The sequence below is a fragment of the Chiloscyllium plagiosum genome, unplaced genomic scaffold (genome assembly GCF_037043375.1).
Source record: "Chiloscyllium plagiosum isolate Xiang-an unplaced genomic scaffold, Cpla_swu_hap1 HiC_scaffold_3, whole genome shotgun sequence".
Taxonomy (NCBI): Eukaryota; Metazoa; Chordata; class Chondrichthyes; order Orectolobiformes; family Hemiscylliidae; genus Chiloscyllium; species Chiloscyllium plagiosum.
The window spans coordinates 138,624,511-138,651,722 of record NW_028270141.1 but is presented as its reverse complement, the minus strand read 5'-3'; the positions used below and the strand labels follow the sequence as shown (position 1 = coordinate 138,651,722).

At 39.8% G+C, this 27,212-nt stretch overlaps 1 protein-coding gene and 1 long non-coding RNA gene across 2 annotated transcripts in view; both read left to right on the top strand.

The window, feature by feature from the left end:
* mrps5 (mitochondrial ribosomal protein S5) overlaps nucleotides 1-27,212 on the top strand; it is a 138,457-nt gene that overhangs the window by 14,111 nt on the left and 97,134 nt on the right. Inside the window, exons 2-4 of the mRNA XM_043687173.2 lie at nucleotides 6,980-7,123; nucleotides 20,122-20,247; nucleotides 20,903-21,136. Of these exons, the coding sequence (XP_043543108.2) occupies nucleotides 6,980-7,123; nucleotides 20,122-20,247; nucleotides 20,903-21,136 (504 nt within the window). The remainder of the gene's footprint in view (nucleotides 1-6,979; nucleotides 7,124-20,121; nucleotides 20,248-20,902; nucleotides 21,137-27,212) is intronic.
* Nucleotides 23,054-26,805, top strand: LOC122548464 (uncharacterized). The gene is made up of 3 exons (XR_006311244.2): nucleotides 23,054-23,412; nucleotides 23,905-23,988; nucleotides 24,078-26,805. It is a non-coding gene; the product is annotated as an uncharacterized LOC122548464 (long non-coding RNA).

Below are 27,212 nucleotides of genomic sequence, written 5' to 3'. Positions count from 1 at the left end.
TTTCCTGGAATTAATAAACCCCCTATAATGTCACCCAGCTTTTACTTATGTGGGCGTTGTGGTTTAGATTAAGACTTTTTTTTTATTGTGTGTAGATATATTCTGTTCAGATGTCTCCCACAAAGATAGGCAGTTGATTCTTCAAATCACTGCTCTATTTTTGTTTTCTTATAGTGATGGAATTTCTCAAAATAAATACCATTCACTTAGGTTTTTATGTCACTTACTTCATTGAAACCAGGCTTGGTCAGCATGTTACAGGAAACTTGTACACCTGAAAAACAAATGCTTTCTTTATGATGTATAACTTATTGTCCCAGGTCTGTCTCTATTCCCCTTATTATTAAAAATCTGGACTACACCATCCTGCTTTCAACTAGAAACAAAAGCAGAATTTTTCTATCTCTTACTGCATTTACTACATGTAATAATTGTATATGCTCGTAAATGTCTGACATTGAATTAAAAAAAACATTACGTATATCTCTGACATATTGGTACCATAAGAGAAAATCGCCTTCAGAACTTAAAGACACAATTACCCATGTTATTTTTACTCATACATGGGATGCGGGCATTGTTACCTGGGCCATCATTTATTGCCCAACACTAGTTGCCCTGGACAAAGTGATGGTGAGCTGCCTGTTTGAGCTGTTGATGTCACTGATCCCACAGTGTTGTTAGGGAGGGGATCCAGTGAAACCTGAGGAACAGCAGTACATTTTCAAGACAGGGTTCTGTGCTGCTTAGAGGGAAACTTGAAGCTGGCAATGTTCCCATGTATCTGCTGCCTTTGTCTTTCTCGATAATAGTGGTCTTGGGTATGAATGCATGAAGGAGCTTTGGTAAATTTCTGCAGTGCATCTTGTACATGGTACACAGTACCACATAACACTATATAGGGTATCCTCAATGTGAAGATGGGACTTGATCTCCCCAAGGACAATGCGGTGATCATTCTTACCTATTCTGGTGTAGGCGGGCAGATTGATTTAGGATTTTTCACCACCTGCTGCAAGGCCGGTGTATATTTCTTTAAGATGTATATTTGTTTATTGGTCAGAGTATTGAGTACAGGAGTTGGGAGGTCATGTTGCGGCTGTACAGGACATTGGTTAGGCCGCTGTTGGAATATTGCGTGCAATTCTGGTCTCCTTCCTATCGAAAAGATGTTGTGAAACTTGAAAGGGTTCAGAAAAGATTTACAAGGATGTTGCCAGGGTTGGGGGATCTGAGCTACAGGGAGAGGTTGAACAGGCTGGGGCTGTTTTCCCTGGAGTGTCGAAGGCTGAGGGGTGACCTTATAGAGGTTTACAAAATTATGAGGGGCATGGATAGGGTAAATAGGCAAAGTCTTTTCCCTGGGGTGGGGGAGTCCAGAACGAGAGGGCATAAGTTTAGGGTGAGAGGGGAAAGATATAAAAGAGACCTAAAGGGCAACTTTTTCACATGCATGGTACGTTTATGGAATGAGCTGCCAGAGGATGTGGTGGAGGCTGGTACAATGGCAACATATAAGAGGTATTTGGATGGGTATATGAATAGGAAGGGTTTGGAGGGATATGGGCTGGGTGCTGGCAGGTGCGACTAGATTGGGTTGGGATATCTGGTCGGGTTGGACTGAAGGGTCTGTTTCCATGCTGTACATCTCTCTGACTCTGTGATCAATCATTCAGTAATGGGTCTGCTGAGCCACTCTTGGTGACGAAAGTTGAGACTTCCCACCCAGTATAATCTGTGTTCTCACGACCTTCGTTCTTCCTCCAAGTAGTGTTCAACATTGAGATGTACTGATTCATTAGCTGAGGGGAAGGGTGGCTGGTAATTGGTAGGAGGTTCCCTTGCCAATGTTGACCTAGTTCCTTGAGACTTTGTGGGGTCCGAGTCCATGTTGAAGACTCCTAGGGTGTTGCTTGACTCGGCTGTGAGACTCCCCAGATGTTTGGAAGGAGGACTTTGCAAGGTCAACAGAGCAGTGTTTGCTGTTGTTGTTAAGGTGGCAAAATTGATTCTAGGTGGTTCATCCAATTTTATTTTTCCTTTTGTTTGAGGACATATTGTGGTTTGATACAACCAAACGGCTTGGTGGCCACTTCAGAGGGCAGTTAAGAGTCAACCACATTGCTATAGGTCTGGAGTCATATGACAGATGTCCTTCCCTAAACGACTTTAACCCACCCAGGTTCATTCTCCCACTACTCTACATATACCCCTGACTAATGCACCTATCCTAACATCCCTGGACACCATGGGCAATTTAGCTTGGCCAATTCACCTAATCTGCACATCTCTGTATTGTGGGAGGAAACCAGAGCACTCTGAGGAAATCCATGCAGACATGGGGAGAATGTGCACACTCCACACAGACAGTCCCGAGGCTGAGATCAAACCCGGGTCGCTGGCACTCTGAGGCTGCTAACCATAAGAGGATGTGAATTAATATAATTATTCATTATGTTGCTGTGTGGGCGCTTTAATTTAACCCCCATGGTTAGGATTACATTCTGGCCTTTCAGCATTAAGACTGCTGCTGCTTTTCATATTGAGTGGGTGATCAGTGCAGACCATGATGCATTAAATGAGATATTCTTTATTTTGTGTTGCCTGGAGTTGAGGTGAACATTATCTATATTGATTTATGTTTCCTGGGCACCTATTAAATGCTGTTACAAAAATTGTGTCCATGTTTCAGGCAGCTGAAATCCCAAACAACAAATCCAATAAACAACAGTAAATTGAAAATTTCATCTTCAGACGATACTTTATATCAGATTGATTCTGGGCAATAGTGCAGGTGAAATAAGAATGTGCAGCACAAGCAATTTTATAATTTTGTAGGAGTCATAAGTTTCAACTTTGTGTGCTTTAAGATTATATTTAACATTTAAAGTGTTTTGTTTGGTCTTCAGACCTGCCTGAAAACTGATTAGTGCATCCAATGCTGACGTCGTATCATTGCATGGTTGATATCTGATCATTCCAAAGGTGCTAATACAATACATAGTTGATTGTTAGGCCATGCAAATGGATAATTTGTTCTAATTTGTTTGTGATGTTAACGTGTTATGATGTATAAATATAGATTAATCAAGGGGAGCCCATGGTTCTGCACAAGGCCCTGTCTGGCGAGGAAGCCATCTGTTGTATTATCGGCAGGTTGAAAGTGAAGGCTTAGAGAAATAAGTCTTCTCCCTATACAGCCACATTGGCTGTTCAGAATGTTTGAGAGGTGCAAGGACATGGGCATCACTGCCACAACCTGTATGCCACTGGAGGCAACAACACTTAAATCCCTGGGCCCAGTGGCCAGTTAGCTCTCGGAGCCCTTGCTCAGTGGAGGATAGAAGTCTGCTGGAATGAGGATGCTACTCCCTTTATTTTCAGACTGCCCTCGCAGAAAGAGAGGTCACTATTTCTAAATGTTTTGGTTATAAGCCAGTAAAACTAAAGAGTCCAGCTGTAAGAAAAAAAAAGGCTTGTTAAGGGCCGTTCATTGTTTAATTTGATCAAGGTTTTCTAATAAACTAGTTGTGTTGTGTTTGAATGGGTTTTTTTTTCAAATTACAGAAAGGGTTTTCCTGGGGCTCGTAAGAGGATCACTGTTTTTCTAGATCTAATTAAAATTGTATGATGGGAGAGAATTTTGCAATTTGCAAATGATTCAACTTTTAGATCTTATGAATTGTGAGAAGGGTATTGATACACCTCAGGAGCTGGTAGAATAAGGAGACGTGGCAGTGGAAACTTGATTCAGACAAGTATGGAATGAGCAAAGGCAGTACAAAGTCAAGGGTTCAATACTAAAGAGATTTCAGGAGCTGAAAGTTCTAAGAGAAGATGAAAAATTGTTTACAAGTGTTTGGGCAGGTTGAGAAAGCAACTACTATGTTTTGCAGGATAATGCTGGTGTTAAGATGACCTAGTACGGCTGGCTAGCCAAGAGAAAATGACAGCCGATAATAAAGTGTTCAGAAACTGAGAAACATTCAAAATGATTGGATTGCACTCGTGGGAATGAAAAACATCTCAACTGTCTGCTGTTACTGGCAACATAAGCTTCTATGAAGCACTAAAGTCTGTCTATGGGTCAGCATATCAAACCCAAAAATCCCCTGATGAGTGTCAATAGCAAGAAACTATATATGAACCAAAGAGTCCATTCTGGATCGCTGGTCTCAGCACTTGGAAATTCTTTTCAATGCTAAGTGCACAGCCATTTGTTAAAGAAGAGTTGGGGATGAGATCCCAACATTGGAGGAAACTGACTGCCATGAACCAGATAAAGAGAACCAGGGTCCCTGGATTTAATGGTGTTCCACCCAAAGCCTTCAGGTTGTCCTTCCCATAATATAAACTCAACATTTCACAAGGTCATCCTGATGTTGTTATCATTGCCTTGTCCAAAACTAAAGGGCAAAAGTTATATCACTGCAACTACTGTGGGATCACTTCATTACTACTGCTGGACAGAAACTGGCTGAAGTATTCTGAACAGGCTTGTCAACCATCACAGAAGAAAACCTCCCAGAAACCCATTGCAGCTTCAGAGCAAATACAGGCACTGCAGACATAGCATTTGTACTTGTATCAATGCAAAAAAAAAAGGTCTCCTGAGCAAATCAAAGGCCTGCATTCCTTTCTTAGACATCACCAAGGCGTTCAATACTGAACAAAAGTGGTACTTGCAAAATCTTTGGATAAACCTGGATGCTCACCCACCATTTGCTGGCCTTGCTGACTCAGTTTCACAGAAATTAAAATGGACATGTCATATGCAACAACATCTTAAGCTTCTTCCAAATCTCCAATGGCTTTAAGCAGGGATATCTCAGAGAACTATTACTTGTCTGTCTTTAAATTTTCATACCAGTAGGAGCAAAATATGTCATTACTTAATAATTTTGCAAATAAATCTTACATTTGTGTTTTATCAATTTTGTGCTTATTCTGAAACAAGACTAATCTTATTTATGGTGTTCAACTTTGTGGTTCCTGCCTTCATTCTGAGCTGGATCCACTTCTGGACAAACATTCATGTGAAGTAGTATTGTGATATTTTCCAGCTTCTGTATAATCTGCTGCTTGCTGGAAACTTTTGCAGTTTGTGCTGTAATTATATAACTTTGGGAATCTGTGCAACAGATGGAACTCTGTTCAACCTTGGTTGCAGTTGATTTGCTTGTTCATGTGAGGTTAGTATCTGTAATTTGGATATGCTTCCAATTTTATTTATTCCAATTTTTTTCCATCTCTGATATCATAGTCATACAGAATGGAAACATTCTTTGGTCCAACCAGTTCATGCCAAACATAATCCCAAACTAAACTAATTCCACCTGCCTACTTCTAGCCCATGTCTCTCCAAACCTTTCCTATTCATGTATCTGTCCAAATGCCTTTTATATGTTGCAATTGTACCTACATCTACTACTTCCTCAGGAAGTTCATTCTACAAGCGAACCATCTTGTGTAAAATAAGTTGCCTCATGTCTTTTTAAAAACTCTCTCCTCTCACCTTAAAAATGTGCCCCCTAGTCTTGAAATTACCCATCTTAGGAAAAGGCAACTACCATTAACCCTGTCTGTATGCGTCATTATTTTATCAACCTCTATAAAGTCACATCTTAACCTCCTATGCTCCAGTGATAAAGTCCCAGCCTATCTAGCTTTTCTTTATAACTCAAACCTTCCACGCCTGGCAATATGCATCTGTTGCATTAAAATGGGGGGGGGGGGGGGAGAGAATAAAGCAAACAAAATCTGATGTCTTGGAGTCATACAGTATGGAAGCAGACCCTTCAGTCCAACTAGTCCATGCCAACCATGTTCCTAAACTAATATAGTTCCACCTGCTTGCATTTGGCCCATATCCCTCCAACCCTTTCCTATTCATGTACTTATCTATTTTAAATATTGTAACTGTACCTGCATCCACCACTTTTTGTCTGGCAGTTCATTCTACACAATAACAGATATACATGTTCTAAAGAAAATAACATTGCCCCTCATGTCCTTTTTTAAATCTTTCTCCTCTCACCTTAAAAATATGACCCCTAGTTTTAAACTCCCCCACCTTGGGGAAAAGACCTTTGCTGTTTATCTTATATCTGCTCATGATTTTCTAAACCTCTCAGGTCACCCCTCAACTTTCTACCCACCAGTTGAAAAAATCCCACCCTATCCTGCTTTTTTTTTTCATTCAAACCCTTCATTCCTGGTAAATCTTTTCCAAACCCCCTCCAGTTTAATAATATCCTTCCCATAGCAGGGTGACCAAAAGCGCACAGCACTCCAGAAGAGGCCCCGCCAATGTCCTGTACAACCTCAACATTCCGTTCCAATTGTCTACTCAATGGTCTGAGCAATGAAGTCAACCGCCCGATATACTTGACACACATTTCAAAGAATTGTGTACCTGCACCCCCTAGGTGTCTCTGTTCTACAACACAAGCCAAGGCTGTGCCATTAATTTTATTAGTCCTGCCCTAGCTTGTCTTACCAAAATGCAATACCTCACATTTATCCAAATTAAACTCCATCTACCCATTGGCCCAATTAATCCAGAACAGACTTCAGTTCCAAAATTCGAATCACTTCAATTATATCTAAAATCAGGATATAATAAACAAATACAAAGTATTTTCTACAGAATGTTGAAGATGTTTCTTGTACTGAATGCTGCTAAGTTTCTTATTTGCAGTGTAATCTTGCAAATAACTTGTCTAGAAACAATGAAACCAGTGCATAATTGCTGCATTTGGGCTACAAGGAAACTTCAAATTTTGAAACATCCTAGCTTCTGCAACATGGCCAACTGACCAGTTGTCTTTGAAATTTTGTGTTTATATTAGGGACAGAAATTCTGCCCTATGTCTTACTATTTACCATCTTAATATTCTTTAACAGCCTGCAGTTTTGTGTTGTCACATTTTTGACTTTATAAAACCTGTTTTTCTATCTCTGCCCCCTCTTTTTGTAGGAAAGGTATGTGCGACCACTATTGGGAAGTGGACAGTCTGCCCCTTTCTTCAGTGTACCTCAGTAACCCAGACTGGATTGACCACATTGATGCCACTCCCTTTTGTGTTCCATCAGTATAGATACAGCAGCTTCTTCAACAAATGTAAGTTTATTTTCCTGGTGCTAAAAGTGGCCTAAAGCATTTTAATATCTATGACATTCAGTGTTTCCATTTACTTGCTAATATTCAGAAGTTAGAGGCTAGGTTTGTTATAGTGTTGTTAAAAACGAGAAGTAAGATGATTTTATTAGTTAACCAAGGAGCTCCTGAAATTAGCATTTTCAGGTGAAGCTGAAAAGTAGATGCCATGCATGTACACGTTAGTATTGTAGCTGCGTTTCATTCTGACCTGGTCAGATTGACACCATGCTGCTGCTCAGCATGAAGAACAGTTTTTGATTATTTTGTTGCATTATAAATTGTTAATACTGGAGGCTGTTCAAACTGATTTATACCATCTGTGCCAGCAGCAAAGCGATGTACAGTCTGTCTTTGCAAAGTAAGGAGGTACAATATTCCTATCTGGATTATTTTTGTCCTTAACTCTTTAGAGAACATTTTATCACATCCAAAAATAATTAAGTTATGAGTTTTGGATTTGTTCAAAAATGTGCAGTGACTGTCTGTAATAAATTTGGTTTTGCAGTAGGTAGATATTGATTTTTAAGTGGTGTTACCAACTTGAAAGGTCTGACAATTTAACAAACATGTAACACATTTGAAATACAGTTTCAACTGGGGTGCAGAGGAGATTCACCAGGATTTAACCTGGGTTGGAGTATTTTAGCTATGAAGAACAACCAACATTTTGTCTGCAAGCTATGGGTTTCTTTTAAAGGACTAAACTACACTTCATCTTTTTAAGTATTTTCCATTCTTCTCTGCAGTTAATCTTCGTTAGTTATAACTTTACATTTTATTCAAGTATCTTTGTGTTTTTTGTATAAATTAACCTTCATCTTGCTTAAGACTAAAGCTTGATTGGTTACTTTTAATTCATATCACTCAGTAAATAAATTACATGCATGCACAATCCCATTGAGATGGTCTGAGAAACTTTAATGGAAACTTTATGTGCAATTTAATAATTCCTTCTCTTCGTCCTGCTCCCATGTGCCACTTTTCCATTGAAATATTCCTGTGACTAAGCTTTAATGTTTAATTGTTCAAAGAATTGTAGTATCCCTACAGTGTGGAAACAAAATGGCCCAACAAGTCCACACCACCCGTCTGCGAGCAACCCACCCAAACCCATTCCACATTTCCCCTGACCAACATCCCTGAACACTATGGACAATTTAGCAATTCACCTAACCTGCACATCTTTGGATTGTGGGAGGAAACCCATGCAAACTCCACACAGACAGTCGCACAAGGCTAGAATCAAACCTGCCTCCTGGCACTGTGAGGCCAGCAGTGCTGCCACTCAGACTAATTGTCTGCTGTTTCACATTATGGTTTTGAGGGATATGGCAGGAAAAAATACTGGGTTAGTCAGTATTTTAATGCTCCAAAATAACCTCCATATTCTCTTCTGTCACTAACATGTAAATTGGAGGAGTGGAGGGAATATTCACTTTAAGAGCTTCTAATATTATTTAGAATTTATATTGGAGTGTGAATATTTAAAGTTGAATGTTATGATCAGTTGCAAGTTATGGCTTGGATTTGTAACCTGCAAGCAGAAATAAATTTTGAGCAATGCTCACTTTGTTATTCTGAGGATGTGAAAATCAGGAGTCACAATTTTTAGGCTATACCAGTGCTTGTGCTCCCAATGATCCATAATGTGAGCTTGGGAGTAGTATTATGCAAAATGCCTTGGAATATGTTACAAAATGTTATATAAATATAGGTTATTGTAAATCAAAGGAAAATATCCACATTGTAATTAATTAATTGAGAATGACACACACTCATAACCTTCTAGTCCGTGGATCACAAAAATATAGTCACTGTAGCAGTTTGCATGGCTTGAGCTACAATCTATGAACCATGGGGTTTATTAAAAGTAATAATTAAATAGCAGCAAAGATCTGTACTAAAATTTTAATGAGATTTAAACTTCTGATGTACTCAGTCCACAAAATGTTGAGATAGATGCTCTAATAACTTTAAGCAATATTGAACCAGGAACGTTATCGCAATGCAAGACTTCAGTTTGAGGTTGAGTGCACGCCCTGGAGGCTTCAGATGCTTCGCAATTCTTTCTGTCCTAGTCTATTCCGGTCCATAATGTGCTAAGTTGGTCAAACTATTCAAAAATATTTTTTGCTTTCAATCAATGTCTGACAGAAGATGTAATCACAACAAAACAACTTCCCCTCTCTCAACCTTTGGTTGGATTGGCAGTTAGCTGTCTCTTGTCACCCTTGCATACAACAAGTAATGAAAATTTTCTGGCCTGACTGAGCATGGAAAAAGGCACTATCATTGAGCCATACTTTCATATTTTAAAATGCAGACTCTCTGAGCTCCATTGTATATTAAGACCAACCAAAAGTGGTGTTGTTTTTCCCTCAGTCAAGTTTCTAATTTGTCACCCAATGGCATTGAACAATGAAGTGCAAATACTGTTGCTCATTTTGATATGTGAACAATTCTGTTGCGTGAGTTAAATGCACCATTTTATCTGCCTCAGCCAAATTACTTTGAATCCCTGGAAGGATCTTATTTAATTTTTATACACTGTCTGACTCGCTCGAAGCTTTATTCCAGACCCTCAGCCTGTGATTTAAGTAGTTAAATTTAAATTGTTCTTTAAAACGTGACATACGCTTTTTGAGGGAATATTGCATTGTGGATGAGCCATCTTTTGGGTGAGAGGCAATGCCTTAAGTCCTGAAACAGTTGAATATCTGTCTGTTTTAACAGTCCAGTAGCTATCAGACTGTCAGGTGCCGGGGCTTAGAAAGGTCCTAAAGATTGTGGGGGACTCACAAGAAGCTGGTGCCACTCATAGTTTAGTACAGCTGCAGGTGAGTGTTGAAAAACTCGTAAGCAGCATCTTTAATTGTACAACTGAGCAAAATTAGCACTCTGGGGAAACCCAGAAACTGATCCAGCTTGGTAAAGCTAGCCATTGGTGTAAAACTGGAGGCGAGCCAGTGAATTAATACTGGTGTTTCCAGAGTCCAGGGTGGCATGAACTCTGGAAAGCAGGGTGACCAACCAGAACATGAGCCATTATAGAGGCAATCCAAGAGAGAATGGCTCTTGTGAGGTAGTTTCAAAGCTATTTGGCAAAAGGATTGTAAATCCTTGTAGAGTTTGAGATTTGATGACCCACTGACATATCTGTGGGGAGTTACTGAGAAATCCATGGGATTTGTGTTGATTGGATTTGCTATTTGATGTGCTCTGTGTGATATTGAATCACAGTCAATTCACTGTGTTAGAAATAAGTAGTACGTGTTCTACGTTGTTAATGTTCTTACTTGTACAGCATCGTTTTTCATTCAGAGAAATAGAATCCTGTGGTTTTATTTTCTTAGAATTCCCCCCCAGATCTTACCTTTCTGCCTACTTTAAAAGTAAAAACGTTATTAGGCCCTAATCAGTTTAAAGCACGATTTGGAGATGGTCTGGTTTAGAATCATAACAACAGTATAGGATTCTATGATGTGATGCAAAGAAAAGCAGGAAAAGCCTTTGAGTTTTAGCCCTCAATGATCACCATAAAACCAGTGTATATCTTGTCATTTATTTTGGTGCTGTTTGTGGAATCTTCTGGCAAATGCATTTTCCTACAGTGTAGCAGAGTTTACAAAAGAATTTCATCAGCCATGAAACACTGTGGGTCGGCCTTTCTAAATAATCTTTTGCTTTGAGTTTATCCAGCGTCATGAAGCTCAGACCCGTCAAACACAAAGTAACTCTGTCTTCATAGCAGATTATTTGTCTTGTTCTTTCCTATTTTGTGAGGCTACGCTTTCCTCGAAGTGTAGTATCCAGAATTGTACAGGAGTAATTTACCTGCAATTTAGACAGAATAGTTAACTTTCTGTTGCATCCAAAGGTTCAGATGTGTTTTCTTTACTGCCCCATATATTGGTTTCAACAAGGTATGATCTAATACCTTTAGTTAATATTTTTGGTGAGCCAGTCTTGATGGTTCCTAGAAAAAAAATTGAGTGTTATAGCAAGGGCTGATTATGATGGAGTTCGGGGATAGATCAGACACTATGGGCATTCCATACTTGCTGCTTGTTGAGCATTCTTGTGAAGCTCTAATGAGGTCAGCCTGTCTTGAGAGTCCTTGACACCATTGACATTGATTTTTCCCATGGCAGCATTTCTGCTGTTGCTATTTTAAGGTAAGGTTGGAGATACAACCCACATCAGGCAACTCCTGTCTGACAAAAATGATATGAATATTTCTGTTGATAAGCAGGTTCCAATGCCTGACCAGGTGGAAGAAAGTGGATCTGTCATTCCTTTGCTTGGTCTGACCTACATATGACTTGGAATAGAAGCAATGTGATTGTCTCTTAACTGCCCTCTGAAGTGGCTTCAAGAGGCTACTCCTATCAAGTGGCAATAGGAATGGGCAGTAAATGCTGATCCAACCAATGAACCCACATCTCATGAACATTGGGGAAAGCCCAGCTCAGAGCATCTGAAGGCCCATGCTTAAGAAAGGACTGTTAAATTTGAAAAAATTAAAAGTCTTTATTTTCCCAGTTTTATACTAGGAAGACTGTGTAGTGCTGAACTTTTTTAACTTATTTATTTTTCTGCTTCTGAAACTAAACTTTTGTACCTAAGATGGTGCCGTGTGGCAACACTGTACGCTTTTCACTATACTCTTGTACCCCGTACTTGAGCATATGTGACAATAAAACCTAAATCTAAAGACTAGGCACAGCCCCAGCCCAACATAAATTTGAAATGGCTATCTGACAGATGAAAGCTCATATGGCAGAAGAACTCTTCATCAAAATATTAAACGCAGCAGAGCAGTACTTTTGACGTGAATGGGTGACCTCAGTTCTCTCATCTGAGAAGAGGAGAACATGCCAGGAGATCTTCAAGGTGTTTGATTGTGATAGTTTTCATAAAGGAGTGGAGATCCATTGTAGTAAACACAAAAGGTGTACCCATCTATACGCTTCTGCCCAACAGTCGAGGAAAAGTTATTGCAAGAGTTCTGATCAATTGCCTTCTCCCCACCTGGAATCTCGATACATTTTCCACCTATCAAGAAGCATAGTGGACATGGTCTTCACAATAAGCTGAGTCCAAGAAATTTGCAGAGAGTGCAGCCTTTGTACATGACCTCCTTTGACCTCATGAAGGGAAAAAATATAGTTTTCTCCTTGAATTTGGACGTCTGCAGAAATTCATCACAATCCTCTGCCTGCTGCAAGCCAGGATTCCCAATAATGGGTCCACCACAGCCCCAGTACATGTGTAAATTGATGTTAGGCAAGGCTATATCAATGCTCTTTTCCATCTTCCTCACTGCAGCACTGTATTCCAGATCCATGAAGTTCCCCAGTAAGTCAATCAAGTCTACAGGATGAGTTGGAAGCAATTCAACCTTTTTTTGTTTTGCCTTGACCCCCAAACCAAAATTGTCCAAACTGTTTTCATTGAGTTACGGTATGCAGACAACATGCATATAACACATTCTGAGGCCAAGCTCCAAACCATTATCAGTGTATTCATGGTTGCAAGATTATATATCTGCAAGACCAAGCTCCTAAACTTGCCTGTCACACAATTCTGGTTCCCGACAATTGCATTACATAGCGGGCTGTTGGATAATGTGGATCAATTTGCCTATCCTTGAAGCACTTCTCAGTGAGAGGAGGCATCAACTATAAAACTTATCAGTGATCCAGTGTGCCAACCCCGCAAACAATGATGAGTCAGAATGCAGGAAGGAGGTGAAATGCTTGGTGTAGTGGGGAAAGGTAACCATCTTTCCCTCAATGTCAACAAAACTAAAGAACTGAACAACAGCATCTTCCCTGCTTTTATTTCACTGCTGAGTGGACTGTTCAAATTTCAAATCCTACTGTTGTTCTTGTTTTGGTGCACTATCTGTGCATCTGTAACCTCATATGTCTAAATGTCCTACGATCTGTATGTCATTGTATGTTAAGGCCTGCCTGTACCGCACACACAAAACCAAACTTTTTGCCACATTTAGATACCTGTGACAACAAAACTCAAATCAACCTTTAGCTACGTCCAGTGAGATGGTTGACACACAATCTCAAACCTGGCAACTCCTTAGTCTGCAGTGCAGCAGTGTTAGCTGGCTTTCTTTATGCATTGGAGACATTGATAATGTACAGCGGACACCTCGAATCCCGAGAAAACTATCATCTGTGTTGCCTCTGCAAAATCCAGCAAATCCAGTGGCAAGATGGATGCTGCAATATCAGTGACCTCGCTGTTGCTCCACATTCCCAGCATTGATGTTGATGTTTGACACTTTCATGCTTTACAGTTTAAAAAAGTAATTCAGATCATTTTTATCCGGGAATAAAACTGAAAGCAACAAATTGTTCTTTACTTTGTCTATTATTAAACAGGTGTCAGGTTTCATGCTGCTCAGTACAGTGTCCCCTTCTGTACAGGTCTGCACAATCATTGATTTTTAGCAACTATGTTTACGTTAATCAGAAATTGAGTGAGCCTTGCATGGGGAGGAGATGTATGCACAAAACTCTGCTATTTGATCTGACCCCACTTTACTGCAGTTTCTTTTTGTCATTGGATTTTCCCAATGGAGGTTTTCATTTTTAAAGAAAAATTGCAGAATATTTAGATGCACCGATAGTTTCAATTATTTTATTGCCTCTGCACTCTTGGTAGCCTTCCGTGATTTTATGAACTGTGAACCAATAGCCTGCAGAAATCTTTCTCCCAATGATTTTCACTGAACTATGTTAAAATATAAATGAGCTATATTTCTAACCTTCGAAGGTATGAGTTTTCTGGATAGATTAAATGAATGATTAGAAGTTGCTATGTGGAGGAAATGACTTCTGGCCTGAAAAATGCTAATTCTCTTTAAGGAAAAGCTATATTATTATCCTGGGAGGCATTTGATTTGCATTTGCAACTCAGATCTCCAATTCCAAGTCCTGCCTGATTTTCTCTCTTTTTGATAGGGTTCATCAATTTAGAAAAGAAATGCTCTAGCATAATTTGGTGCTTTTTTTTAGATTAGATTAGATTAGATTACAGTGTAGAAACAGGCCCTTCGGCCCAACAAGTCCACACCGACCCACCGAAGCGAAACCCACCCATACCCCTACATTTACCCCTTACCTAACACTACGGGCAATTTAGTGTGGCCAATTCACCTGACCCTGCACATCTTTGGACTGTGGGAGGAAACCAGAGCACCCGGAGGAAACCCACGCAGACACGGGGAGAACGTGCAAACTCCACACAGTCAGTCGCCTGAGGCGGGAATTGAACCCGGGTCTGTGAGGCAGCAGTGCTAACCACTGTGCCACAATGCCGCCCACGAATGCTAATCCTCTAATGTAGCATATCGAGGTGTTAACAATCCTTCAACCCAAACTGATATCTGGATGAATCTGAACAAAGAAAACTGTGAAGATATTGATCGTTTTTGTACTAAAATGTTTTTAAGTTATCAGCTACCTCTACTCTATAAAAATACTTTCTATCGAGTCTGGCAGTGTTCAGTTTTTGTTTGTATATTCCAGGTTTCCTGGCCGTACGGAACGCCTGATTTTAAGTAGGATTTTTGTGATTAGGGTTCTGTCCCATGAAGACCTTTGGACGTATTTAACTTGTAATTCCAAAATGTGCTTTTTTAAAAGAAGGATGATATAGCTCAAAGTAGACGCAGATGTAAATGAAGCGATTGTCTGGAGATTGAGATCTACCGAATATTACGACTATGATCAAGGAAACTTCAGAAATCAAATCACTTGAAATAACAAAGGGCTGAAAACCCTCTGTGATTTATGTCTCAAGCTGTAGGCATATCTTGTATGTTTCCCTTCGAAGAATGCACAAGGGATAGGGATTTGAAAAACCAGTTTTAACCGCAATGAAGTGTTCTTGTGAAACTGAACGTTCTCATGTGCACCAGCTTGGCCTTTGTGTATTAGCATGCTATGAAGGTCAGTCAAAGAGCTACTCTCTAGTCACCCTGTGCTGCAAATAAAAATTCTGAGTGCTGTAAATCGGACTAAAGGAAATGGGACAACAAAAGGATGCTGCCTCACTCTGGAAGCTGGATTCGGAAAAAAATCAGAATTATAGAATTTTAACCAGTCTGCAAAACTGAACGTTGTGAAACTGACTGTGCTATTGGTCACCCCACTGCAGTTTTCATAACATTTAACTATCCACTCATCACTATATCTAGGTACAAGTGACAGTATATTAAATAAATAAATTTAAATCTCTATTAAATATTCATGGACTGATTCCTTTGTACCTTACTTTAAACCTATGGTCTCTCATTCTTGTGCCTTTTTATGAAAGGGAACTCATGATTTTTAAAAACCTCTTACAGATCTCCTCCTTTTCAAGGAGAACAGCTACAACTTCTCTGATCGATTCTCATTAGTTTATGTATTTAATTAAACTTAATCTTATGAATTACTAAGCAAGTCTGGTTAAATTGGCTTCATTTAAAGTATAGATTCATCGAAATCTGGAAAAAAAGATATCCATTCATAAGCAAGGGATCCTTTTTAATTAATCATGTTGCAACCAACTGAGGGGGTGGGCAAATAACAGTTGGCAGATGTGTGATTTATATATGGTTTAATAACATTTCATTTCGATTTTGAACTAGTTTCTGTGTGAGCGAAGAGGTTTAATGATTAACTTGTAAGTCTTTCAGTAGCAATGGTGGTTTCTCTCTCATTATTTGTTTTTAAGAGTTCTTTGTATGTGATAGAGTTCTGTTTTCATTGGCAAATCTTTCCAAGCAGTCAGGTTAAACAATATCACGTTGGACTTTCAGATTAGAAGATCAGATTTACATTTTTTTTGATTAGGGCAAACACTTGTGGCTTAGTAAATAGCTTTTGGGTTTCACTTTGGCTAGTTAGAAGAAGTCTTGGCTGAACCAGTTGCATACAGCAGTTGTTCCAGAAATGTGTCGTAGAACTATTAAGAAATAGATTTTCAGTGTAAGGAGTTTAGTTTTAAAGTTCCAGACCAGATGTGTTTGGTTAAAACCTTGGAAGGACCTATTGAGCACAGAGTCCTTGATCGTGAAGCTGCTTGAGGTGATCCTCAGTGCAAACCTCTGCATCACTCTCCACATCTCAGCAAAGACACAATCCACATGAAGGTAAACAATATTCTGTTAACCACCACAGCTGCCTTAAGGGTAATGTGTCGAGGGAGTGTGTTTCTGGCTACGTAGGAAGGATCTGACTGGAAGATCTATAAGAAAATGCATAGGAGTATAAGCTATTCGGCCCCTTGGGTCTGTTCCGTTATTCAATAGAATCATGACTGATCGATATTCCCCATGTTGACTTTCCTGCTGTTTCCCTATAATGCAATTCCCCTATCATAAAAGATTCTGTCTACATAGACTTAAATATAAATAAGGAGTCACCCCCCAACTCTGGCTTCAGCAAATATAACACCTTTTCCGGAGCTACAGTCTATTCTGAAGAAATCTTTACTCTGCTCTTCTCTACAGATGCTGTCTGACCTACCGAGTTTCTCTAGCAATTTCTGCTTTTGTTTCAGATTTGCAGTGTCTGCGATTCTTTGTGTTTCGTTTAGTGATTTCTGTATGCACCTCTGCAAATTTTATCCCTTTTGGACTCCCCTCTTATTTCTATTCTAATATGTGGATATGTTCATCGTTACTAATTCTTCTTTATATAGAATCACAAGTATAAAAGGAGGCCAGTCCTCCTATAGTGTCCTCTACTGTATATTAGAGACTGGTATGTTGCAAGGACTAGGACAAGATTGCTGAGAAATACACGAAAGCTTGGTGCAACTGTTGCAGAGGTCCATTGGGAAAAGTCATGAAGTCTTTTCTTCCAAGGTGTACCAAGGGCCTTGGATCTGTAACTCTTTAATCAGATGGGCCAATAGACTGAGGAGTGGCAGATGGAGTTTAATTTAGATAAATGCAAGGTGCTGCATTTTGGAAAAGCAAATCAGAGCAGGACCTATACACTTAATGGTAAGGTCCTGGGAGTGTTGCTGAACAAAGTGACCTTGGAGTGCAGGTTCAGAGTTCTTTGAAAGTACAGTCGCAGAAGAAGGCATTTGGTATGCTTTCCTTTATTGATCAGAACATTGAGTATAGGAGTTGGGAGGTCATTTTGCGGCTGTACAAGACATTGGATTGGATTAGATTAGATTAGATTAGATTCCCTACAGTATGGAAACAGGCACTTCAGCCCAACAGGTCCGCACCGACCCTCAGAAGAGTAACCCACCCAGACCTATTCCCTACCCTATATTTACCCCAGACTAATGCACCTAACACAATGGGACAATTTAGCATGGCTAATTTTTCTGACCTGCACATCTTTGGATTGTGGGAAGAAACAAACATCCGGAGGAAACCCACACAGACACTGGGAGAATGTACAAACTCCACACAGGCAGTCGCCTGGCATTGTGAGGCAGCACTGCTAACCACTGAGCCACTGTGCCGCCCACTGGTTAGGTCACTTTTGGAATATTCCATGTAACTCTGGTGTCCCTCCTATCAGAAGGATATCTTGAAACTTGAAAGGGTTCAGAAAAGATTTACAAGGATGTTGCCAGGGTTGGAGGATTTGAGCTACAGGGAGAGGCTGAACAGGCTGGAGCTGTTTTACCTGGAGCATCAGAGGCTGAGGGGTGACCTTATAAAGGTTTATAAAATCATGAGGGGCATGGAAAGGATAAATAGCAAGGTATTTTCCCTGGGGTGGGGCAAGTCCAGAACTAGAGGATATAGGTTTAGGGTGAGAGGGGAAAGATATTAAAGGAACCTGAGGGGGGTAACTTTTTCACTCAGAGTGGAATGAGCTGCCAGAGGAAGTGGTGGAGGCTGGTACAATGGCAACATTTAAGAGGCATCTGGATAGTTGTATGAATAGGAAGAATTTAGAGGGATATGGGCCAAGTGCTGGCAAATGGGACTAGATTAGGTTAGGATATCTGGTCGGCATGGACAAATTGGACTGAAGAGTCTGTTTCTGTGCTGTACATCTCTATGACTCTCTCAATTCAATCATTAGGACATGTTGAAATTTCTCAGGTCCTGTAGTGTTCGTGTTCGTGTTGTAATGTTCAGTGACGTATTTTTTTTTAAATAAATCCTATTAAACCATGTGCCAATGCTGATCCTTAAAAAGGTTGGATTTTTTTTCCAGAAGTGTTGTATGAGGCAGAGTTGTTGTGATGTCTGGGTTTATCAACTTTTTAAACTTTTGCATTTTTTAAAAAAAAGTTGTATAATGAAAGGGGAGGAGACAGTTCTCCCAGCTCCACTTTGACTTGTTTTGGGTTTTCGGCAGTCGAGCTGGTCAGAGCTGCTGGTCAGTTGTTAGCTAGCAATCAAGAAGAAACAGCTAAATGGAAGTAGATGTTCCATGCTGAATCTCTCTCTCTCCTGTAAGACCCTGTGTTTGATTTTACCTTCTTTGCCAATGGGTGTTTATGGAGATTGTTGCAGGAACGTGGAACAGCATCATTAAGATGTAATAGAGTCAAATGGGATTTTAAATAGTTAAGTTATTCTGTACTCTCTTGTTTCTGTTTCATTCGATAATCTTGCAAATAAATTCTGTTTTGTTTAAAGCTAAGTGGGTGGGCCAGCTGCATCACTCCTGGAATATCCACTACACACCTGTCATAACAACAAGAAAAGTTAGGGATGGGCTGCGACTTTGAAATGTTTTGAGGGGTTCTGGCCTGATCCATAACAGTCATGTCATCCCTCGCTGTCATTCACACCATCTCCCAACACAATGCCATTTGCATCCTACTGCTCCAACCATCCAATGAGGATAGACGACAGCCCAGTCCTACCACTGTCATCCCTACATGACATTAAATTCACCACCCCGCCCAACACCATCAACAGTGCCAAAATCCCTCCAGTCAAAGCTCTGCTTTCCTTAGCCACTATCACCTGCCTTTTTCTCCACCAAACCTTACCCTTGCCCCACTCCTGCCCCCAGATTGTACCACTAGCAACTGTTGTTAACCACATGTACAACGCATGCTCCATTCAACTGCACATCAGAGTAGCCACCATTGACAAAAATGACGCACCCACTGTGCCCTTAACAGTGAGCACTTGAACAAACACAGTTCGGAGCTCTGATTCTTATACTTTTTGACTTCTCGCTGTATGCTTATTGAAAGAAGCTGAAATATCTGTCAAGAAGGTGGTGAGCAGGAACAGGTGCGAGCAGATGGGACAGTCTGATGAATGTTTGTTTGTTTTTGTTCTGCTTGGTCCTCAAAGGGCCTTTAGTGTTATAGCAATATGTTATACCTATTTGGCCATGCGTCAATACACTGGTATGCAGTTTTATTGGTTTGATTTGTCAGACGCAGATCCAATCTGAACAGACAAAGGTTTATTGTAGAGAAAGGCAAGCAATCCAGCTCTTTAATTATCTTGTAAACCCCTATCCTGTTGCTCCAATGAGAGTACAGTTGGTTACTTTTATGACTAGAGCACATTGGGAAAATAACTTTTCTATGTAATAGAATGTTGACTATTTAATGATAAATATTTCTACTTTGAAGATTGACAATAAAAAATTGTATGATGCTGTTTTAAAGCTTCATTTACTTTATTTCCCTTGATTCCAATACAATGAAAGTGGCTGAACCTTTGTTGAGTAAAACGTGTTGATGAGTTCATTCATTCCAAGGCACATGGTATGTCATGCTTTCACTTGTCAAGGCAAAAATTGAACTATTTAAGTGACTGGAGTACTGATTTGCATACTCTGTATTGCAATCAATGTCTGCATCTAACTAAGCATTAGGACTTCAACAAAGATTTTGTTGAATTAATTTTATTTGTATGGCGGTAACCTCTGATTGCAATCAATCAACTATTGATATTCATGGCTTTGTTCACCACGGGAATTTTTTTATCTCAACAGTGACAGCAGATGAATTATGGCGTGGCGTACTGGCAGAATATGGTGCTGGAGCACGAAAGGGCAGAGGTAAACGAACTAAAAGGAAGATGAAGAAAGATTTGAATAGAGGCCAGATGATCGGTGAAGGTAAGTAACTGCACCATGTACAAATCCATGTTTAAGGACTGTTGGTAGTTCAATGCCTTATTGCATACTGGCACATTAGCAGCTGACATTGAGCCTTTGTCTCGATTAGAGTCATAGAGATGTGCAGCATGGAAACCGACCCTTTGGTCCAACCCGTCCATGCCGACCACATATTGTTTCTGAAAGTAATGTGATAAAGTCATTCCTATTAAATTGCAAGTAAATATAGGAAAATTTAGAAGGACATTGCCCATCCTGTGTTTTTAGTAGATGGTGGACATAGAATGTATCTTAAAATGGCCAGCATTAGATAAAATCATATCTGTTTGTATTCATTTTATTTCAATAAACAGTCCATTTCATCCAAAAATACACATTAGCTGTTACAAACAGAAGGTGAAATAGGAAATGGAGGCCTGATTAGTTGAGCATTCATGAAACTGAAAGAAGAGCAAGTGTGAGAAAAGAAAAGTCTGTAGTTTTGCAATGTGAAAGTTTTGTACTTTTTTTTAAAATGTAATTTCCAGAGGAAGCATGATGCGAAAGTTTGCATCTTGAAAGTTCCTATGTTCATACAATTCCTGGTAATCTCTAGCTGTTTCTAACCTTGGCTGAGCACAATAGAAGTAACTTTTTAAAACTTTTTTTGTTTTAGGACGAGCTGGGTTCCTCTGGCCTGGTTTAAACGCTCCTGTTGTGAAAAGTGGAATGATTCAATCAATTGGAATACGCGACCAATCCCAGCAGGAAGTTTTGCAGGCTGAAGCCCTAAGAGAACGAGAGGAATGGGAGAGGAGAAGGAGAACAAAAATCAAAAGAGAAAGAGGCTGGACCGGAAACTCCTGGGGTGGTATCAGTCTGGGCCCCCCTGACCCTGGTCCTAATGGAGGTAAGAGGATGATATGTTCCTTTGTCAAACAGTAGCAAAAATAAATGTTGCTAAGAAAGGCAAGATGGTCTGCCTCATAAAGTGAACTCATTCTTCCAACCCAGAGGTGCAGCACCTTGGTTTAATAATTTATCCGATCTGACCGTTCAGGAGCTACCAAAACGTAGCTATTGGTTATGTATCTCTGATTCAGAATCTACTGCTGCTAAGCCAATTCCAGTCAAATGCCAAATAGAAGTCTGTATTGGTGCAAAGGACTTTGACTGTATTGATTTGGTACTTTTTTGTGACTGTTATTTATTTTATAGATAGTCAGGGCCAGTACCTAATGATGCATTTGTAATTATGTGAATATTAAAGTGATTGCTGATTCAGTGAGTAACACGTTAAACCATATTTATTTGAAGACATGCAACCTACAATTTGATTCGCTGAAATGTTTGTGGTAACACTGCAATGGAATTTCTGAATAAATGTAAGATTCTCTATCACTTCCAACCACTTTCCTATAGTTTATGCAGACCAATCAATTGTCGAGCCATTTAATGCTAAACGGTCTGCTCTGTTTTCATAAAACATAAGATTGCTATTTTATTTGTCCTTCCACACACTACTCAGATGAAAGGTTGCTTGGTAGGAAGCTCAGTGTTCTTCTTTCTTCAAATTTGACTCTGCTTTACACGTGTACTAAGATGTAAGCTGTCTCTTTGACAATTAGAATTCCTACAATGTGAAAACAGGCTCTTCGGCCCAACAAGTCCACAGCGACCCTCCAAAGAGTAACCCACCCAGAACTATTCTCCTACCCTATCATCCTATATTTACCCCTGACTAATGCTCCTACCTACACATTACTGAACAGTATGGGTGATTTAACATGGCCAGTTCACCTAACCTGCACATCTTTGGACTGTGGGAGGAAACCGGAGCACCCAGAGGAAACCCATGCAGACATGTGGAGAATGTGCCAACTCCACACAGACTGTTGCCCGAGGCTGGAATTGAACCCGGGTCCCTGGCACTGTGAGGCAGTAGTGTTAATCACTGAGCCACCATGCCTCCCTAAAGTGAGTGGAAATGCGGACAATGTGTTAAAATTGTGGGGTCTCATATTTTTAAGAGTATCACTGTCTGTAACTTTGCTTGAAATGTGCTGTGGTTCCTTATTAGATCAAGTAGAGGGGTACTTTTTGTACAATGTGTGAGAGCTTTTGTAAACATGAACACTGGCACAGAATTTGCTGCCTTGCACCGTATCAGTAAGTGGGAAAACAAGGGGATGGATGAAATGAGAAAATAACTTATGGAAGCAATAGGAGACCTAGAAGCTCACATACTAACCAATTCCTGTTGTCAACAAGATCAACAACTCTGTCGTTATCTTGAAGATCTCTTTAATACTGTTTTTATTGTTTTGTCAAAGAAATCCAATTCAGTTAGCTTAATGATTTATGCATAAGGATTGTCCTCAATCCTAATGACAAGTGTTAGGGAGAAAATAAAGTGAGATTTCAAACACTGGTTTTGTAAGAGATAAAGGATCATGAAACAATTTATTTTCTGAAACCCTTGGCAAAGAGCAACAATTTTTATGCAAAACAACATCTACCTAGCTTTACTGACTATATAAATGTTTTGATAACGCATCTCTCAAAAATTCTACAATCACAGAATTGTTGCGACATTGGAGGAGGCCATTTGGCCCATCCTGTCTGCACCAGCTTGTTAAATGAGGTATCATTAGCTAGTGCTAATCTCCAGTTTTTTTTCTCCCCATACTCTTTTTGTCCAAATAATAATTCAGTGCCCTCTCAAATGCTTCCACTACACATCCAAGCAGTGCATTCCATATCCTAGAATACCATTCAGTATTCCCTAGATACAGGAGTCATCCCTCGAGCTTGGAAAATTGCCCGTTATTCTTCCTCTTTTATTTTTTTAAAAAAAAAGTAAACCTGTGAATTACAGACTAGTTAGCCTTTCGTCTGTGATGGGGAAATAGTTAGAGTCTATAATAAGGATGTAACTGAACAATTTGAAAGTTTTCAGGTAATCAGGAAGAGCCATCATGGATTCGTGACAGGTCTGACAAACCTCATTGAAATTTTGGAAAAAGTGACTAAGGTAATGGACAGGGGTATGTCTAATGATGTTATTTATATGGACTTCCAATAGGCATTTTATCAAGTCCATTAAAAGAAATTGCTAACAAAAGTAGAAGCCCATGGAATTGAGGACAGACGACTGACAATGCTGGAAAAGTGGTTGAGTTGCAGGTGAGACAAAATAAAGATAATGGGTAGATTACTCAAATTGGCAGGATGCCACACTTCCAAGTTTGCTAATGACACAAATTAGGTCATATTGTAGACAGTGTAGATGTTCAGTAATTACTTGCTGAGTGAAAATGTTTTTCCTCACTTCAGCTTTGCTTTTGCTGATTACTTTTAAATCTATGCTCTCTTATTCTTGTTCCTTTTATGAGCGGGAACCATTTCTCCTTATTTGCTTGGGCTAAGCAGCCCATTTGGTTTGCATCCCTCGCATTACTTCGATCTTGATCAGCTCTCCTCTTAGCTGCCTTCTCTCTAAGGAAGCCAGTCCCATCTGCTTCAATCTATTCTGATAACTGAAGTTCCTTATCCGTAGAGCCATTCTTGTAGACCAATTCCGTATGATGTCACCAGTGCATGCTCATCATCTATATGATATGATTCCCAGAACTGTAAACAACACTCCAGCTGAGGTCTAACCAATATCTTATACAGGTTTTGCAGAAGGCATCAAATTTGACTGGAAAGGTCTTCAATTCATCAGAAATATTTACTGGAATTGGGTAGCAGCAATCCAATGTAAGAATGTTTTCCAATCATCAAATTAAATCAAAATAAATTCTAAGCTAGGCTGCATTCTGTCTTGTGTTCATTTTTTTCTTCTATAGCGAAGGTGTACTTAAAGGAATGGATACAGGAGACAATACCACTAGACCATCGCTTCCCTGATTCACATCACACTACTGACAAGCAATGACCAACTGCAGCAAGAGAGAATGTATCCATTGTCCTTTGACATTCAAAGGCATTACCATCACTGAATACTCTGCTGTCAACATTCTGGAGTTACCATTTGAAGAAAAACTGGACCAGCTGTATCAAAACTGTGGCTTCAAGAGCAGGAGAGCAACTCGCGTTCTGCCCTTCCAGTGCCCAAGGCACAACTCAGAGTGTGGTGGAATATTTTCCACTTACCTGGATGGATGCAGTTCCAACAACCCACGAGACATTTGCCATCATCCAGGGCTAAGCAGCCCATTTGGTTTGCATCCCTCGCATTACTTCGAACCTTCGCCACAGATGTACAGTGTGTTCCATCTGCAGATGCAGAAATTCCCAAGGCTCCTTTAACAGCATTTTTGAAATCCACAACCTCTACAGCCTAGAAGGACAGGGGTAGCAGGTCAAGATCAGAGTAGTGCTGGAAAAGCACAGAAGGTCAGGCAACATCTGAGAAGCAGGAAAATTGACATTTTGGGCAAAAGCCTGCATCAGGAATCATCAAGAGATAGCAGGTGCCTTGGGAACCACATCAACTGCAAGGGAGTCCTGGAACTCCCTTTCTAACAGCCTCCACACTCCAAGAATTACATTGGTGGTTGTGGAGCAGACCAAGCCCTCTTCAAACATATCAAGGAGATCGCCTAGGCGCTAACTTTTATTTTAAAGGTAGTGTAAGGTGCTGTGTAATTTGATTGGTTATACTACATGGCTTTATTCTTATCCTATAGTTAAAATGCAAATTTTAAAAATTGCTATAACTTTATTATTCTGTTAACATTTTCAGTAGAGTTAGAGTATTTGACTACTAAACAGCAACTGTTCCAATATAGTAGCATCCCATGAATGCACCCTTGGGCAAAGTCAGTAAAAGAGATTTGTCTGGAATGCAATTCTGACAGCGGAGAGAGAGCCCAAGATTTTAGCTGTAGCAGAGAAAGATGTAGCAGGTTCCACAACCAACTTCAAAACCCACCAACCACTGAAAGCCAAGCTAAAACCTTGGTTCTGCCCATTCATGCTACTTTTTTTCCAACATTTTTTTAAAAAGCAAGGCCTCACTTTTTATTGGCTTGGAGGAGACCACTCTGCAACTATGGCTCAAAACTTTGCTTCAGAAAACAAAAAACCACAGGATGAAATACATCTCATAAAGCCAACGTATCATTACAGGTTTAAGAAAGTGGATTACCACCTTTTTAGAGTAATGGATGATGGGCAATAAATGATGGCCTTGGCAATGATGCCTTCATCCCACTAACAAATAAAAAGAAAAGTGAATCGTAGCGCATTCGTACAGAGCAAAGGAAGAAAATCGGCTGCTTAAGAAGGATTCTAAGGGTAAGCTAGGTGGAGAAAAGAGCTTTACAAAGTGCAGTCTCAGGCCAAAAGAACAAGAAAACTCTTAAATATTAACAAAAAGAAGCATATGGTGTTCATCAGTCATTTTATCTGTGCAGAAATGCTGGAGCTTAATGACCACTGGAAGAATTAATGGAAGAAGAGCAAGAGACTGACAGAAAAGGGAGTACACAGACAGTCTTAACAGTTGACTTCTCCAGAACTACAGTAACATGGCTATGGTTGGAAAGTTTGAAGATCTGTTCTAGCTTGTGCCATACTATATCTCATGTAACAAGACCAACAAGTATCATTTGCAACAGTAATACCATATTACTGCAGCCACTGACAATATTCAACTTGGTAGCTAAACAAGATATTTGTCGTTATTTATTTTCAAAATTAACAATGAAATTTGCTTTCACTATGTTATTAAGATGGGTGAGTTTGGTGGGCGTAATGGCCTAGTGGTATAATAACTAAAACTATTAATCCAAAGACCCAGGTAATATTTTGGTGACCCAGGTTTGAATCCTACCATGGCAGGTGGAAATTTGAATTCAATAAATATTTGGAATTAGGCGTCTCATGGTGACCACGAAACAAACTATTGTTGATTGTCAGCAAAACCCCATCTGGTTCATGAATGTTCTTCAGGAAAAGCTGCTGCTATCCTGACCTTGATTTGGCTAACATAACTGCAGACTCACAGCAATTGATTGACATTTAATTGCCTCTGGACATTTGGAGATGGGTAATAAATGCTGATCTAACCAGTGACGTCCATATCCCATGCATTCATTTTTTAAAAAGGTAATAATGCATGATTTCAATAAAAAGGAAAGCTCTGTAGACTGTAAAATAGATTTGTCATTTGTTATAGTGTCTTAGATGACTGCTGAAGTAGAATTTAATACCTCTAGTCTGTAGAATAACTGCACTGATACAGTCAGGTCATGTAATGGGCTGATAAGGGTGAATTAGTAGCTGTGGTTTACTTGGATTTTCAGAAGACTTTGGATAAGGTTTCACATAAAAGATTAGCATGTAAAATTAAAACAAATGGGATTGGATATAGTGTACTGACATGGAAGAACAACTGGTTGGCAGGCAGGAAACTGTGTGTAAGAATAAACAGGTGGCAGACAGGGACTAGAAGGTTAGAACAGGGATCAGTGTGTTGGCCACAGTTATTCATAATATGTAATAATAATTTAGATGAGGGAACTAAATGTGATCCCTCCAAATTTGTAGATGAGACAAAATTTGGGGGGGGAAGGTGAGCTGCAAGGATTATACAAAGATGCTTCAGTGTGATTTGGATAAGTCAAGTGGGCAAGTGCATGGCAGATGACATATATTGTAGATAAATATGAGAATACCCATTTGGGTAGCAAAAACAGGAAGGCAGATTACTATTTGAATGATGATGGATTTAGAAAGGAGAAAGTGCAATGAGATCCAGTGATCCTTGCACACTTAGTTGCCCGAAGTAAGCAGCAGGTGGTGCAGAAGGCAAATAGTGTGAGAGGACTTCATAGTGAGAGGACGTGAGAACAGGAGCAGGGATGTCTTCGTGCAATTCTGTGTGGCCTTGGTGAGGCTACAACTGGAATACTGTATGCAATTTGGTCTCCTTTTCTGAAGCAGTGCGTTCTAGCTCGGGAGGGAGTGCAACTGAG